General features: G+C 40.7%; 1 protein-coding gene and 1 long non-coding RNA gene across 4 annotated transcripts in view; one reads left to right on the top strand and one right to left on the bottom strand.

The window, feature by feature from the left end:
• PDCD6IP (programmed cell death 6 interacting protein) overlaps positions 1-12,352 on the bottom strand; it is a 74,192-nt gene extending 61,840 nt beyond the window's left edge. For both annotated transcript variants that reach the window (XM_005545501.5, XM_005545500.5), the window contains exon 1: positions 12,049-12,352. In XM_005545501.5, coding sequence (XP_005545558.3) covers positions 12,049-12,257 — 209 coding nt within the window. In that variant the 5' untranslated portion in view covers positions 12,258-12,352. The remainder of the gene's footprint in view (positions 1-12,048) is intronic.
• A 115-nt stretch (positions 12,353-12,467) lies between these two features.
• On the top strand, positions 12,468-15,787 carry LOC141409611 (uncharacterized). 2 transcript variants are annotated; one of them, XR_012430604.1, is made up of 2 exons: positions 12,468-12,825; positions 12,986-15,787. It is a non-coding gene; the product is annotated as an uncharacterized lncRNA (long non-coding RNA). The 2 variants fall into 2 exon arrangements; XR_012430605.1 differs by having other exon boundaries at positions 12,468-12,769.
• The last annotated feature ends 1,414 nt before the right edge of the window (positions 15,788-17,201 follow it).

The following is a 17,201-nucleotide window of genomic DNA, read 5'->3' on the forward strand; positions in this document are numbered from 1 at the left end:
AATCTGCCCACTTCAGCCCCTGAGTTGCCAGGACTACAGGTGCATGTCACCACACCCACCTAGTTTTTTAACTCTTTTTTTTTTTAAGGTAGCAGAGAGAAATAAAAACAAGTATAAAAGTGTAAGTATGTATTTCCTAAATGTATATGCTAAGAGGGCCTATAAGCAGTAACACTTTATAGTAGCAATAAGCACACCTACTGCCCAGATAATCTTTTGCATTAAAAGGAGCCAAGTGCTCCTTAGAGAAACTGCTGAATCCAGGGCTGAGACTGAAAAAATTCAATATTCAAGCCTAAAACATCTTGCTATGCCAGAAAGTTAAGGAAGTACTCAAAAAATGATGAGGACATGTCAAAAGGGCACAGGAGGTAGCTTTAAGGGGCTCCCAATGGCCAAGCATAGAACCAATCTAACTAATATAAGTAACAGTAAAATATAATCCATTGAGGAAAATAAGAACACCACTCTGAAGTAAATAAACAGGTGAATAGGGAAAACTCTACCCTACAGTACCATAATCTAGAGGAAATTAGAAAAATTATCATTTGGGGCCGGGTGCGGTGGCTCAAGCCTTTAATCCCAGCACTTTGGGAGGCCGAGACGGGCGGATCACGAGGTCGGGAGATCGAGACCATCCTGGCTAACACGGTGAAACCCCGTCTCTACTAAAAAAATACAAAAAACTAGCCGGGCGAGGTGGCGGGCACCTGTAGTCCCAGCTACTCGGGAGGCTGAGGCAGGAGAATGGCGTGAACCCGGGAGGCGGAGCTTACAGTGAGCTGAGATCCGGCCACTGCACTCCAGCCTGGGCGACAGAGCGAGACTCTGTCTCAAAAAAAAAAAAAGAAAGAAAAATTACCATTTGGTACCTTTCAGAGTATGGTATCTAATTCTGGCACGGTTCATCAATAAAGGCTAAAATAATGAAAAGTGTGTAATGAAACAGGATATTACATAGTCTCAAAGTATCTCCCCACAAAATATTTACTAATTAGTACAACATACTTATTAACTGTAAGGTCAAGAAACCTGGCAAACACCATCTTAACCAAGTGATAAAAATAAACATTACAGGCCGGGCGCGGTGGCTCAAGCCTGTAATCCCAGCACTTTGGGAGGCCGAGACGGGCGGATCACGAGGTCAGGAGATCGAGACCATCCTGGCTAACACGGTGAAACCCCGTCTCTACTAAAAAAAAAAATACAAAAATCTAGCCGGGCGAGGTGGCGGGCGCCTGTAGTCCCAGCTACTCGGGAGGCTGAGGCAGGAGAATGGCGTGAACCCAGGAGGCGGAGCTTGCAGTGAGCTGAGATCCGGCCACTGCACTCTAGCCTGGGCGACAGAGCGAGACTCCGTCTCAAAAAAATAAAAATAAAAAAATAAATAAACATTACCACTACAGAACAAATTCACATCATATTTTTCCTGATAAGCACTAGAAAGAACACAGCATTACTTCGCTGGCACTCCTATGCAAAAATGCAGAAATCACAAGAAAATGAGACAAGCCCTTACTGAGGAAAATTCTAAAACCTAGCCTGTCCTCTTCAAAAACGTCAAGGTCATCAAAGACAAGAGAAAACTTAAGAACTGGTCCAGACTGAAGGAGATTAAAGAGACATAATAATTAAATGCACTGCATGATTCTAGATTAGATCCTGAACCTGTAAATAATATTGGGAAAATCAGCAATATTTGAATGAATTCTATGGATTATATGGTAATAATGAATCAATGCCAACTTCCTCACTTTGAAAGTTGTACTATGTAGGAGAATATCTTTGTACTCAGAAAATAAACTCTAAAGTATTAAGTACTGAAACCCTTTGGTGGATTCCCATTATACTTAAAATTACATCCAAAAATGTTGAAGATCTTACAGGATCTGGCTATCATCCAACTCTCCAGCCTCATCTCAGGATATTCACTATACATTCTAGTCACTAAATTATATGCTCTCCTTGCTCAGGGCCTTCACTCTTTTTATCACCATTTCTCACTTCTGTCTAGGCTGACACTGTTATCAAAGAAAGTTCCTCATTCATTCATTCAACAAATATATACCAAGAGCTTACTATGCACCAAACACAGTTTTAGGACATTAAGAATTCAGCAGTAAACATCTAAATATCTGTGCTCTTGTGAAGCTTTTAGAGGGGAAGACAAACAAGCAAAAATATTATATAGAAGACAGTGGTAAGTGCCATTGAGAATAAAGAGATAAGAGGAATAAAGTGAATATATGGGGAGAGGTAAGAAGGTTGTCATTTTAAATAACATGGTCATTTGACTACATGAAAAAAAAGCTTTAACTTTAAAACAGCATGACTATAAAAGGCGTGAAAAAGGTGGTAAGGTGAGCCAAGCAGATATCTGAGGATTTCCAAACTAGGGAAAATCAAGTGCCAATACTCTGGGATAAGAGTGTACTTGAGAAAGTATCTAGCATGGCAAGGAGACCAATATGGCCATAGAGTAAGCAAGGGAGAAAATAGTGAAGTCAAAGTAGTAATGATGCCTTGAGTGCAACTGTAAGACTTCTGAGTTTTACTATATAATGTGAGAGGGTGAACCACCAAAAGGTTTGGACAAAACAGTGACATGACTTATTTTCATAGAGTCACCATGACTATTGTGTAGAAAACTGACTGCAGGTATGCAAGGGCAGAAGTAGAGATCAGTTAGGAAGCTACTGTAGTAATCCAGTCAAGAGACAACGCTAGCACGGATCAATGTAGTCCATGGTGGCAGCAGAAGTGATAAAGTCAATCTAGGCCAGGCGCTGTGGCTCATGCCTATAATCCCAACACTTTGGGAGGCTGAGGTAGGAGAATCACCTGAGCCTAGGAGTTTGAGACCACCCTGGGCAACATAGTGAGACCTCATCTCTATACATATACACACAAAAAATTAGCCAGGTGAGGTGGTGGGCCTACAGTCCCCAGGGAACTATGCAGGGGGATAAGGTGGGAGGATCACTTGAGCCCAGGAGGTCAAGGCTGGAGTGAGCTGTGATTCCACCACTGTACTCCAGGATGGGCCATGGAGTGAAATCTTTTCTTAAAAAAAAAGTCAATATAACCCCTTTTTAAAATTAGTTCCCCCTCCATTTATAATCTCTCAGGTCCCTGAACATTTCCTTCATATGATTTAACACAATTTGTGATATATTAATTGTGGGATTATGTTTACTGCCTTTTCTCTCAAAGGATTCTAAATTCCATGAAAGCAAAGACTGGATCTATTTGCTGTTTTGTTGCTAGCCCCAAGCAAATGAATCAGTAAAATGCAAAGTTTTCTTCTATCTCTGAAAAGTAAAACCTAAAATTCTGGTTTGTGAATGAACAGGAGCTATCAAAGAACAAGCCCATAAGGAGGGAACAGCAAGCGCTAAATGCCTGAGGCAACCATGCCTAAAGGTGTGCTTGGCACAGCAAGGAGGCCAATATGACCATAGAGCCAGGACTGGCAAACTTTTTTCTAAACAGTGATATTCTAGACTCTGCTGGGAAAAGGGCTAAATCAAGCATGTAATAATTATGTAAGTACTTATATAACAAGAGAAAAACCCCTGCCCTCTACCTTTTTTGCCTAGGTTGGGCCATCCCAAAATTGTGGCACACAGCCGCCCAGGTGCCATCCTGGAGACATTCTCCAAAGAAAAAGTACCTGTCTGATGGAGAGGAGCCATGGGGAGATGGGAGGATTGACCGACATGGTCAGTTTTACTCTGCCCCAATGAGACCAAAACTCTCAAGGAGGGCCTACCATGGGCACCTGCCCCAGCTGGTTGGAGGTGAGATAATTTGCTGAGTCACCAATTTCCAGACTGAGATTCTACCATTTAGTGCCAAGCCATTGCCAAGCAGAATACCCAATGTGTAGGCAGCACCAGAGTAAGTCTGGGCAGCAATAAAGCATGGCCACTGGCCAGGGGGACAGGAGCTAGAAGCAAAGGGGAGAATGGAACAGAGGCAAACAGCTAAGCTAGTTCTCCAACAGTCACCATGCTAACCCCCTGGAGCAGTGCCCATACGCCATACAAAAACAGGCAGCTGAGCAGGCCTTATTTTGCTGACCCTTGCTATAAAGTGAACAAGGAAGGCAGTAGTAGGAAATGAGGTTACTTGCTCTGCAAATGGGTGGGGAAAGAAAGAATGGCTAAACTGAATGCACTAAAATTTTTATACCCATTCTCTTCACCCCAAAGTTTTTGAAGCCAACTAACAAAACCTGAGCTGTATGGGGGGAACAGTGCATTTATATCCTATATCTGAATGATTCGAAGCTATGTGATGAAATCCTCAAAGTAAAATGGCTATCTTAGGACAGATTTAGAAGTTGAAATAAAAGTACAACAGGAGGGCAGTCACTGGAAATCAACAATGTCTGATCGGTATGGAGAAAACTCCAACAAAATGAGAGAGATCAATGAACCTTTACAAAAGAAAGTAGCCATTGCTAACTGCAGTTACCACAAGCAAAAAGCTGTTCCAGGAGACCCAACTACCATAAGCTACTCCTTCAATATAATTCCACAAGGTATTACCCTCACAGTTCAGCCTAGATCTCAAGTACCAAAGTTCTCTAGGTAAGCAACCCACAGAAACAAAAGAATCTACCACACCCTTCTCTTTAACATTTAAGTACACTTTACTACAGCAGCAGATTCTAGCCTAGAATGTATTTCTAACAAAGTAGACCTAGGCTGCAAGTTTTGTACAAGTAGGCACAGGGAAAGCCAGTATTCTAAGCCGTGGAGTTGGTAAAAACTAGCACACTGTGGAAAATAATACTGCAAAAAAATTGGTGTCTTTATAGATTCTATTTTAGAAATAAGCAACTTTTTTCACCAAAACTATAAAATCCCAAATATATTTAAAATGTATGATGTCACAGTCTTTCAAGTCAGATAGCCCTGAGTTTGAATCCCAACTCTTAGCTAAGTGATCATGAAAAAATTATTCAATCTCTCTGAACCTTTCCTAAAGAGTAATACTACCTCCTTTAAGGGTGAGGAATAAATGGTACTGTATACTGTATATCAAATCCTTAAAATAGAGCCTGGACACACAGTAGCACATGTATGACAAATGGTATAGATAATTATTTTGCAACTATGTAGAAGTGCTTATATATGTTCTCCAGTATTTTATAAAACTTAACCACTTTGGCACAAATATATAATAACTCAACTTAAAAATCTCATGGGGAAAAAGAAACTAGGAAATAAATACATTTCTCTGAAAATACTACAAATAGGTACAGGACAAATTCCCATTAGAAATTCTAGTTTAAAAAAAAAAAAAATTGGCCAGGTATGGTGGCTCACACCTGTAATCCCAGCACTTGGGAGGCCAAGACAGGAGGATCACTTGAGTTCAGGAGTTCAAGATCAGCCTGGGCAACATTGCAAGACCTCTTCTCTACTAAAAATTTAATAATTAGCCAAGTGTGGTGGTATGTACCTACTTGGGAGGCTGAAGTAGGATTGCTTGAGCCCAGGAGATCGAGGTTGCAGTAGGCTATTGTGGCGCCACTGTACTCCAGCCTGGGCAACTGAGCAACTGAGCAAGGCCCTGTCTTAAAAAACAAAAATGCTAAAATTTTTAAATAAAGATTAAATTATACATTTAATTTTGAAAAAGCAAAAAAAAAAAATTTTTTTTTTTTTTGAGACAGCGTCTTACTCTGTCGCCCAGGCTAGAGTTCAGAGGTGCAATCTCAGCTCACTGCAACCTCCACCTCCCGGGTTCAAGCAATTCTCTGCCTCAGACTCCCAAGCAGCTGGGATTACAGGCACTCGCACAATGCCCAGCTAATTTTTTGTATTTTTAGTAGAGACAGGGTTTCACCATTTTGGCCAGGCTGGTCTTGAACTCCTGACCTCGTGATTCACCCGCCTCAGCCTCCCAAAGTGCTGGGATTACAGGCATGAGCCACCGCACCCAGCCGGAAAAAAAATTTTTAATTTAAGGGGAAGGTATGGGATCAAGAACAACCAATTCACGTGGCCAAAATAATACAGCAATGCTAACTGACACAACCTTATTCAGCTCCAATCTGTATTTAGGGATGTGCAACTCCAGACCACCAACTAGAGGAAGAAACAAGGGAATCAGAAGAGCTGGGCCAGAGATATTGGCTGCAGTTCATATATTCTTTGTGAACTTTATTTTCACACTTCTTTCCTCACCCAATTTAACACATGAAAAATCATTAATCAAGCACTACTGCAGCAGAGAGTATGGCAAAAAGTAACTAGCTGGGGAATCAAGAGGTCAGGATCTTAGTCCAGTTCTGCCATAAAGATAGCTGTGTGGGCTTAAACATTCTGTGTAAAGCACCTCAGAAGATTCTTCTTACAGATACACAGAATGATAATAGTCCTGATAAGCTATTTACTAAACACCAGAAAAGTCAAAACACATAAAAACAATCAGATTTTAAATCTTTCCTTATGTATTCATCTATGTGGAATAAAATTACCGAGCCAAAAAGGTCTGCCAATTACAGATATTCCTTGAGACCAGGGACCAAGTATATCTTTATATCCTCCACATTGTCTCCTATAGTATGGTTCACACAGACTCTCCATTAGTATCTGGTTAACAAATTGTAGCAATGTCATTGTGCTAATATTATCTCAATATTGAGACAGCCAGGTGGGAGGGTGTCCCTGGAGAAACTCCAACCAGCCTGTTCACTAAGGTGGAGCCTCGAGAAGTTCTACAGGGAGGAGCCTGGCCCCGCCTCTTCCTGTGTGGAACCTGAGATTCAAACTGCAGGCGGAATGTGCTCTAGCTGGGACTCTAGCCTTGCGAGAGTTCCTGTTTCCCCCGTTCTTCCTTTTCACCCAATAAAACCCTGCTTTACTCACCCTTCAAACCGTCTGCAAGCCTAAATTTTCATGGCCGTGGGACAAGGAAACGTTCTGCAAACAGTATGTTCACCACCAAATCAACAATCAGAATCCAAACAACAGTTGTGAAGTAAAACAGAACATTTTCTTTCCTGATCTATAAAACACGACTGTGTAGAAAATATTTCAGAAATTAAAAGAGTATTCCATCAACTTCATTTTGCAAATGAAAAAGATAGTAGGACGCAACCAATACAGACTGAGAAAAAAATACACAGTCCTAAAATATATTAGAAAAACCAGAAAGATGGAAAACTAACCAATCAATACAAAAAGACAGAAAAAGGGAACAAAGAACATTTTTTTTAAAAAATGAATGATAAGAGCAGAAAACCAACCAAAAAGCCTTGGTTTTAAACAAAGAAAAGGTGGCTGCAAACCTTTGGCAAATCTGAGGGAGGAAAATCGCACATAACACATGCACATTAGGAATACGAAAAAAAATCTTAACTACAGATTATGAGATGACAACATTTTGGGGGAACTTCCAAGTGACAAAAGATAACATAAACACAGTTGAAAGACAAGAAAAATATTGGAAGATTTTTGCAACATACATAATGAAAAAAGTATAAATATCCAGAAAATGTTACAACTCCTACAAATTAGTCAGGAAAAAACAACTCATAGAAAATGGGCAAAAGAAAAGAACAAGCAATCACAGAAAAAGAAACAAAGTGGCCAGTAAACATAAACTGTTCAACCTCAGTAAAATAAGAGGAATGCAAACTAAAGATATTACCTCTCACCCATCAGTTTAGCAAACAGCAATAAATTAAATTATTAATCAGTATTAGCAAGGATACGGAGGAATAAAATACTCCCATATACCTGCTGATGAGAATGTAAATTGTTACAAGCACTGTGGAGAGCTGAAAATGTAAACACCTTCCTCTTACAGTTAAACAAATAAATCAGAATAAACACCCTTCTTTGCTTCCCACCAAAACCCACTAAAACAAGAATTTAAAAATGTAAAAGATGTACATGAACATGGACAAAAAGAATGGGAAAGGGCACACAGGATATAAGAGGTTTCAACAAAATTTATTGAAACGTGAAAAGTGAATAAAAAAGAGAAAGCCAAAATCTTAACTGGCTAAGAGGGAAGGGAGCCAAAGTAGAAGCCAAATCATGCCAGAGAAGCCAGGAAAGGATCTGAATTAAGAAACATGAGGTACCTCTGAATATAGTTCAATGTGAGGGTGGAACGAGAAGGTGTGGTCGAAAATCCTTCAAAGAAAACCTCAAGCTCCCAGATCCTCTCTGCTCTGAGGGTAGGTTCACTCTTAGAAAAATGTCAGAGATTGGCCCGGCGCAGTGGCTCAGGCCTATAACCCCAGCACTTTGGGAGGCCGAGGCGGGTAGATTACCTGAGGTCAGGAGTTCGAGACCAGCCTGAGCAACATGGAGAAACCCGTCTCTACTAAAAGTACAAAGTTAGCCGGGCAGAGTGGCGCATGCCTATAAATCCCAGCTACTCAGGAGGCTGAGACAGGAGAATTGCTTGAATCTGGGAGGCGGAGGTTGCAGTGAGCCAAGATAGAGCCATTGCACTCCAACCTGGGCAACAAGAGCGAAACTCTGCCTCAAAAAAAAAAGTCAGAGATATCAAATACAACTAAGGTGGAGATCAAGCACTGTTAAGTGGGGTAGGGAGTGCTAACTGACTACATCATTATCAGTCTATCCTATTCCTTATTAACAAAACCATGTATCTTTAGCTGAGTATACAGCTGTTCATAACGAAAATTCCTTTTCCCAGCATCCTATGAGAAGTGGACACACATGATGGCTGGTAACATATAGGCAGGGTGTTGTGGAACAGTTGCCAGGAAACACCCTAAAGGGCAAGCCCTGTACCTGGAACTTGGATGATTGCAACCTGGACCTGAGAACAATATTCTAGGTTTTAAACAGCAGAAAGCTGAAAGGAATCTGAGCCCCAATTAACTTTGCAGAACCACTATACCAGCCCTAGGCTACCAGAACGACCTACCTGCCAACTTTTTACAAAAGAATAAAATATTAACTCAGATAATTTGGGATCTGCCACATAGAAATGAATCTAACCCTAATGCAGGTGTCATACTAAAAATAGATGTACCTGACAGACTGCATACATGATTGTTAAGATCCCCAACCTCCGTTCCCCAGAATAAAATTTAGAAAGCTGATAAGCAGACTTTTTCATAGAAGGAGACTAGAAGCTTTCTCTCTAAAGAAATTGATCACCACAAAAGAAATTACACAATGCTGGTAACTGGTATATCTGGAGCTTCAAATAAAATACAAAATAAAAAATAAAAAACCAGCAGGGTTCCCATTTGATCACCCTAGGTCACCATTTACCAAGGTCTAATCAATTTTTAGTAACAGCCACTTTATAAAGGAAGAAGTATCATACAAAAGGGTTTTGTTGTTGTTGTTTTGTTTTGTTTTGAGACAGGGTCTCAGTATGTTGTTCAGGCTGGCCTCAAACTCCTGGGCTCTAGTGATACTTCTGCCTCAGATGGAATTATGAGTGCATGCTACCATACCCAGAACAAATGAGTACTTAAAGTACTCATTCTCATTATTATAATATGCATAAATGTACATTGTAGGAAATTTTAATAGAACACCTACAAGTTAGTAATAGGAAAACAAGTCTATCACTGAAGCTATATATGGAGCTGCATATCAGGACTTACCAAGCTAGCTTCAATTCTTTAGGAATTAGTTTAAACTCTCTTTTTAAAAGTTCATTAGTTTAAAAGTTCATTAAGTTAAAAAATTAATGTTAAGTTTACACAATTATCCAAACATCATTATTAAAAGTAAAATATTCTGCCGGATTTGAATGAACATCACACAACTGATTCACATCTAATTTTACAGCATATATTCCTAAGCAACCTCTGTACCTATCTCCATTATAAACCTTAGTAATATCTCCAAGCTTACCCTAACCCCTCTAGAAGACCAAAAAGTGAAAATACTTAATATTTGTTGAATTAATGTGGCAGGAGGGGATTATATAGAGGTGGCTAAAGAAACATGGTTAGTTTCAAAGAGACTATATCTACAACAGGTTCACTACCTAGGAACAGTTCACACATTTAAGTCTGGTAAAAAGAATAAAAGAATGAACAAATGAATTAAGTTTTAAAGTTTACAGGAGAACCTTATCCAAACCATTATCCACCAACCTCCCACGTCTGTTAGTCTAAAACCCATGCACCAATTGCTTCTGAAGACCCCAAATCTGAGGGCTGGAACCAAATTTGATATATTCAACAAGATTTTTATCACAGGGTTCATTATACCACAACTATGTTTTCTTAATATTACTAATGGAAAATCCTCACTGAATGCTATTCATGCCTACATAAAAATTACCTTGAAATTGTTTAATTATGTTAATTCTAAAGAATGGCTAAGTATTCCTAAGTTAACTTAAAAAAAAATTGCTTATGCTATTAGACTAATTACCCTTGCAGCCCAACAGTTCTAGCTCTAAAAATTTGAAACCAAGGGGTCTTAATTCCTCTGAGCAATCTATTCAATATCCCTTCCTTTGGAGAACCAACCCTTCCCCAGTCCGGACTCATCTTGCTTTGACACATGGGGTAAGAGGAAATTAAATCGGTTGAAAGACTCAGATAAGGGCAATTAACTTAGCCCATTTCCCACCATCATAAATGGGTGCAAACAAACCCAGAAGCCTCCCATGGACTTCCACCAGAGCTAAGGAGAAAAGCACTCTCTTCTGTAAGATACTGAGTGTTGTGGACGATTGTAATTACACTACAGCCATCTCTCTCAATACAGGAACAAAGCTTTCGAGGGAAGCATCATGGAGGCAAGACGATCTCCAGTGATACCTAAAGCTAAGGAAAGAATATCCCTAGACTTTTCAGTTAGCAGAATAAGTCTTTTCTTTCTTTTTTTTTTTTTTTTTTTTTTTTTTTGAGACGGAGTCTCGCTCTGTCACCCAGGCTACAGTGCAGTGACGATTTCAGCTCACTGCAGGTTCCGCCTCCCGGGTTCACGCCATTCTCCTGCTTCAGCCTCCCAAGTAGCTGGGACTACAGGCGCCCACCATCACGCCAGGCTAATTTTTTGTATTTTTAGTAGAGACGGGGTTTCACCGGGTTAGCCAGGGTAGTCTCGATCTCCTGACCTCGTGATCCACCCGCCTTGGCCTCCCAAAGTACTGGGATTACAGGCGTGAGCCACCGTGCCCGACAGAATAAGTCTTTTCTCAGCTCAAGCTAGTTTAGCCTGGGTTTCTACTACTTGGATTGGAATATAGTTGTGATTCTCTTGTGAAACAAATAGAATATACTATACGGAGATGAACAAGGTAGGCAAAAGAAATTTTTAACTAAAAAATCCTATAAAAATGTTCTTATAATTATTAAGTATAATGAAACGAACCCTCATTAAATCAGAATGAGCTAAATAAGCATTTGCTAAAATAACAAATTTACTCTATTATGTATATACCTGTTTGTGAACAAACTGCTTTTAAACAACCTACCTTGAACGGTTCTATTACGTAACCAGAGTTTTATTTCAAATACTTGTAGCTCCTAACTTTCAGAATTCTCCATCTGTCATTTGATTATTTTGAACTGAGGAAGATGGTCCATTTCATGTGGACAATGTGATGAGTTGCTCAGACATTTGGTCCAGTGTCCCAATTCCCTCACTTCGCCCACTTCCTTCAAGCAACTACTATTATGAAATCTAAATTTGGCCCAAGAAAGACAGTGATGGAAAAATGGGGGGAAAGGGGAAGCTTCAGAGACCCAAAAAAGTGAAAACTACTTCTAAGTAAATGTGGCAAGAGAAATCAGTACATGGCAGACTGCTGCTCCCAGGCACCTGATCGACGGAGCCCTCGCCGACCAAGGGCTGGGGCAGGCGGGCAGGCAAGACAAGCGGGCAGTCACAGCCGGCCTGCAGGGCGGGTCCTTTTCACCAGCAAAGAATGCAGACCACACCTACGCGCCCGGTCAGGCCGGGGCGGGGCGGCTCGGCCCAGGTTACAGGATTGAGGGAAGGGGGGAGACAGGAAGAGGGGCGGCGAGGGACTGCTGGCAAACAAACTACCCACTCCCAGCCCCGCGCCCACCTCAGGAGCGTCTCGAGCGCGCCCTCGTGCTTGTCCAGCGGGCGACCGACTGCGGCGCGGCGCAGCTTGCTGAGCTCCTCCGCCGCGCGACAGTACTGGGCCTGCTCTTCCCCGCCGCTTGGGTAAGTCTGCTGGATGAACTTCACCAGCGGCTTGGCCAGGTCCACCTCTGAGGTCTTTTTCAGCTGCACCGAGATGAACGTCGCCATGATCAGCGCCTCCGCCGCCGTTCGGGCCAAACAGACAGCGGACAGCCTACGACGGCCGAGAAGAGAGAGGTACTGGTCTGGCGGACTGGCGGACTGACGGGCTGACGGACGTGCGCTCCGCCTGCGTTCCGGGTCCGGCCACTTCCGGGAGCTCCAGCGCAAGCGCACTGGATGCGGGGGTCCTTAAGCCGTTCGCGGTCACGTGAAGGTGTCGCGGCGGCGACGCCCTCCTGGACCCAGTTCAGGCTGTGCTATGCTGTAAAATACTACTTTCTCCGCATCTGGAATTCTTCCCTTCCTCCTTCTTGCCGCAGTGGTGTACTGAGCACTTTCACGTAAGAGTATTCATCCACTCGAACAACCCCCTGGAGAAGTACTCCTGTCACTGCCACCGGCGAGAGTTTGCGGCTACCTCCCCAAGATGCGGTCCCAGGGTTATTGTGACCTATGATGTTTATTAAGCTACTGTTGACGGGCTGCTGTGCACAGGAACGGAGTGCACAAGGAACCTGGTAGGCAAGACCCCTGCCATCGTGCAGCTTCCTGTCAGGTTGACACAGATACTAAGGTAAACGGAAAAAGTATCAGGAAGAAAAACAGGGTGCTTGGGATTTAGGAGATATTAAGATCGCTTGGAGGACCCTAATTTAAATAAGATAAAGAAAGTAGGTTTTCTCCGGAGTAGGTGAACTGAAAATGAACCTGTGTCTGTGGTTGCTGTTTTGTAGAAAGAACAAAATTTTAAATACGTTGAAAACGACACCTGTAATTTGAGAAGATGCTTGACATCAGGAGAGGAGAAGAGTGGAGAGAGGTGGAGTGGCAAAGGAGAGTCTCCAAACCAAAAGCCTGCGTGCAGAGGCCCTAGGAGGCAAGCACTTACCATGTTTCGGGAGTAGAAACGAAACATATGACAAGACTCTTAAAAACAAATAGAATTGGGATGGAATAAGGTTGGATGAGTAAGCAGACATCAAATCGTTCAGAAACTTGTAGTCCAAGTTGAAGAATTTGTTTAGTATTGTATAATAAATGCAGAGGAAGCTATGTACATTTATAATTTACATTTTTTAAAGGCCACGTTGTAGCTCAATCGGATAGTTTGTCTTTTGATGGAATGTAGTATACAGTATCATCATGATATATTCCAGGCAAAAATATTTAACTTGAATCTATCAAGCCTTTGCATCTAACAGACTTTATAAAAAAATACAACTGATAGATGAACAAACTAAATGATGCCAGAGGAAGTAACTAGACAGAAGGTGAAACCAGAAGGTGAAACATTCTGCAGGATAACTGGCCCATCTCTTCAACAATTTGTCATGAAAAAAGCAACTGCTTTATGAAAAGAAATTTAAGGGACATAACAGTTTGAATTGGATCCTAGTTTGAACAGACTATAAAATGCATTTTCAGGAACATTAAAGAAATATGAATGTAGATGGACTGAATATTGGATAAAATAGAACTGTATTGCCATGGAAAAGATCATTAACTGAAAAGAGCAAGTCACGAAGTAGTATGTTACAGCATCCCATTTTGGTTTAAAAATGCACATCTGTGTATTTAGGTACAATGAAAAAAATAGTGGCCTTATACCCTAAGGTGTTAGTAGTGGTAATCTTTGGAAGTGGAAATGTGTATTTTCTTATTTATGTTTGCCTATCTTTTTCATTGTAACTTTTGCAGCACATAGACTACTTTCATTATAGTAAAAGTTTATTTTACCACAATTTTTTTTTTTTTTTTTTTTTTTTTGAGACAGAGTCTCAATCTGTCACCCAGGCTGGAGTGCAGTGGCACAATCTCAGCTCACTGCAACCTCCGCCTGCCAGGTTCAAGCTATTCTCTTGCCTCAGCCTCCTGAGCAGCTGGGACTACAGGTGCATGCCACCATGCCTGGCTAATTTTTGTATTTTTAGTAGAGACTGGCTTTCGCAACATTGGCCAGGCTGGTCTCGAACTCCTGGCCTCAAGTGATCCACCCACTTCAACCTCACACAGTGCTGGGATTACAGGTGTGAGCCACTGCACCTGGCCTATTTTACCACAATTTATAAAAAGTTTTGTTTATTTTAAGTTATTCTAGGTTAAAATAAGTAGCCACCCTTGGCTGATACATAAATAAAACATTAGAGGAAGGAAAGAATGGAAGCAAGGAGGCAAATCATGAGATCATTTCAGAAATCAAGACAAGATCATGAAAGCTAACATTAACAAGAGTGAACCAAACGGTTAATATCTTTGAGTTTAAAACTGAAGAATTTACCAATGAATTGCATAGGAAAGTAAAGGGAGTGGTCAAGGATAGATCCTGGTTTTGGGGCCAGAACATCTGAGTGGTTAGTAGAATCATTAACAGTTGATAACCCATGGAAGAGGGTCGGGGATGGGTGGTGTCTTGTAGGTTGGTTGACAGGACTGACCCATTGGGAAGATAATGAAGAAGCAAAGTATATGAAAAGAGGAGGAGAAAGGGTAACCAGAGGAGGGAGGATACAAAGAGAGTAATTAGCCATCAGAAAGATGAGGGACATGACATTTGTTGAGGCAGATGACGGGGAAAAGAAAGTTAACATAAATATGGTTAGTTTTGTGACATTGACCGAAGGAAGATTAAGGTGATACTATCTGATGGCTTAGAATGAAAACCAAACTCCCTACCACAACATGATGGTCTTTCTCTGCAACTTCATATTTTGCCTCTTGTTCCTCATTTGTTACCACTGAGTCACAGTGGTCTTTTTAGTTTCTCAACTCACCAAGGTCTTTCTTGCCTCATGGGACCTAGAATGTTTTCTCCCTTTCTTCATGTCTTAGTTGAAAGGTCTCCTCTCCTCATCATCATACTATCTAAAGTACATTCCCTCCCTTGTTAACCTCTAGCGCAGCCATTAGTTCCTTCATAACACTTACCCTAACTTGCAAGTATTTTGTTTGTTGATTTAATTTTTATCTGACTTCCCCACTAGAATGTAACCTCCATGAGGGCAAAAATTGTGTGTTTTGTATACCGATATGTCTCTAACACTTGGTATAGCAGGCACTCAATTTCAATTTTAAACTCAAAGATAGCATCTTAATAAACATTTGTTCTTTGCTCACACAAAGTCTAATATGGAACAGGCTTAGAGTTGTCCTCCAACCAGTGTCTGAGCAATCCAGACCACTTTGATCTTGTAACTCTGCCGTCCCAACATGAGATTCCACTTTCGCTGCAGAAGAGGGAATCTATAGCATCATGCAGTGGCTTGTCACTACCTCAGCCCTCCCACTTCCCCTTGTATTTCACTAGCTAGAACCTTTCATATGGCTCCGCCAAACTGCAACGGGACTGGGAAGGGAGAATCGGATATTAGGGAGCATTCATAATGCCTTCCGAGGGGTGTGTTTCACTGCTTCCAAACTTGCTTATGATGATGTTAGTTTTTCATCTATGATGAAATGCCATGTATTCTTAGTGTGTGTTCTCAGCATAACAAATACATTTTGGGAATATTAAGTAAATGGATTTTCTTTCTCGAAAATTCCTAGTTCTGGGCCTATCATTAACCCCACTGATTGAACCAGTGGAAATAGTTGCCTCTTTGAATGGACAGAACCCTGCTAAAGGCAGCTTTGAGTTTCAAAATAGTGTGTTTCAAGTCCACATTGAGACAATAGCCTGAAAGTAAGCACTTACGATTTTTGGAGGAGACTTTGTTGTTAAGGAGAAAAGAGGCTTACAGAAGTCAGATTCAGAAGACTGTAATATTTTTACAATAAATGAAAGTAAACAGTATAAGAATTTGATGTAAGGGAAGTTCCTGCAGTGCAAGAAAGAAAGTCCTTTTGGTACTGAGCGGAAGAGTCTAAGAGAGAGAAGGTGAACAACAAAAGGAAAATGTAAATGTGGTATTCATACTTCCTTACTCCACACTCAGGATAAACCTAGAGTATGAGGTAGATGGGGGAATCTAGAGGGGAAGAAGCATGGAATAGGAACACCCAAATAGACTTGATGAAACAAAAAACATCAAGGATGGCTCCTGTGTCACCTGGGAAGACACATCTCTTGTGCGGAATGGAAAAAAGGCAATGGTAAAGGACCAGGGCCCTAGATTTTTTACAACGTGCGATAGAGAACTATTTGTCTCCTTAATTTACTAGCATATTTACCTTTAAAAATTGATGAATGAAAGAAAAATTACCCATTTTTCAAACATGGGTGTGTAAATTTTTTCCACTTTGTACAGAAAATTTTAAAGAAATAGAAACTACTGAACACCTTATATTCAGAATTATTCCCTGTATAAGCCCATTCCAATCCCATATACTGCTGATTAAATTTTCATCAGTTGGCAGTTCTCTAGTATCGGTTTCACTGCTATTTAAGTAACTACTGCCCTTTGCTACCAGTGTCTCTCTTGGGTGAGAGTCACTTTACTCGAATGAGATAACTTCTGAGAATAAATTGATGCACTATTTTGGAAGAATTGCTTTATAGAGTAAAAAATAATTCTGGATAATTGAAAGTTATCTTGTGAGTATCTGGACATTAAGGATACATTTCAAGACTCCCATTTTCACTAAAATCCCGTATTTGTTTAAGCATTTCAAGTTAAAGGGAGCACCCTCCTCCCCCTTTCACCCTGACTGTTGTTGTTAATTCGTTTTTGGAGCTATATAAGAATGTCTCTTTAATCGATTTTCCCTTAGGCATACATTAGCTCTCTGTTCAAAACTCAGTAGCAGGGAGTAGTAAGTAAATGGTTATTAGTGATTCTTCATATAAAGCACATTTTGAGTTTCTTAGAAGAAAATTATGCATAAAGATTACCTTCAGATATCATGTCTTTAGTTTGTTAATAGAGAAGTTTCTTTGGACATGTAGAACACTGTAATAAGATAAATTTTAAAAAAGAAAAGTAAGCATATATACAAAATGTATGCAATTTCATT

The sequence above is a fragment of the Macaca fascicularis genome, chromosome 2, assembly GCF_037993035.2.
Source record: "Macaca fascicularis isolate 582-1 chromosome 2, T2T-MFA8v1.1".
In the NCBI taxonomy this organism is placed as follows: domain Eukaryota; kingdom Metazoa; phylum Chordata; class Mammalia; order Primates; family Cercopithecidae; genus Macaca; species Macaca fascicularis.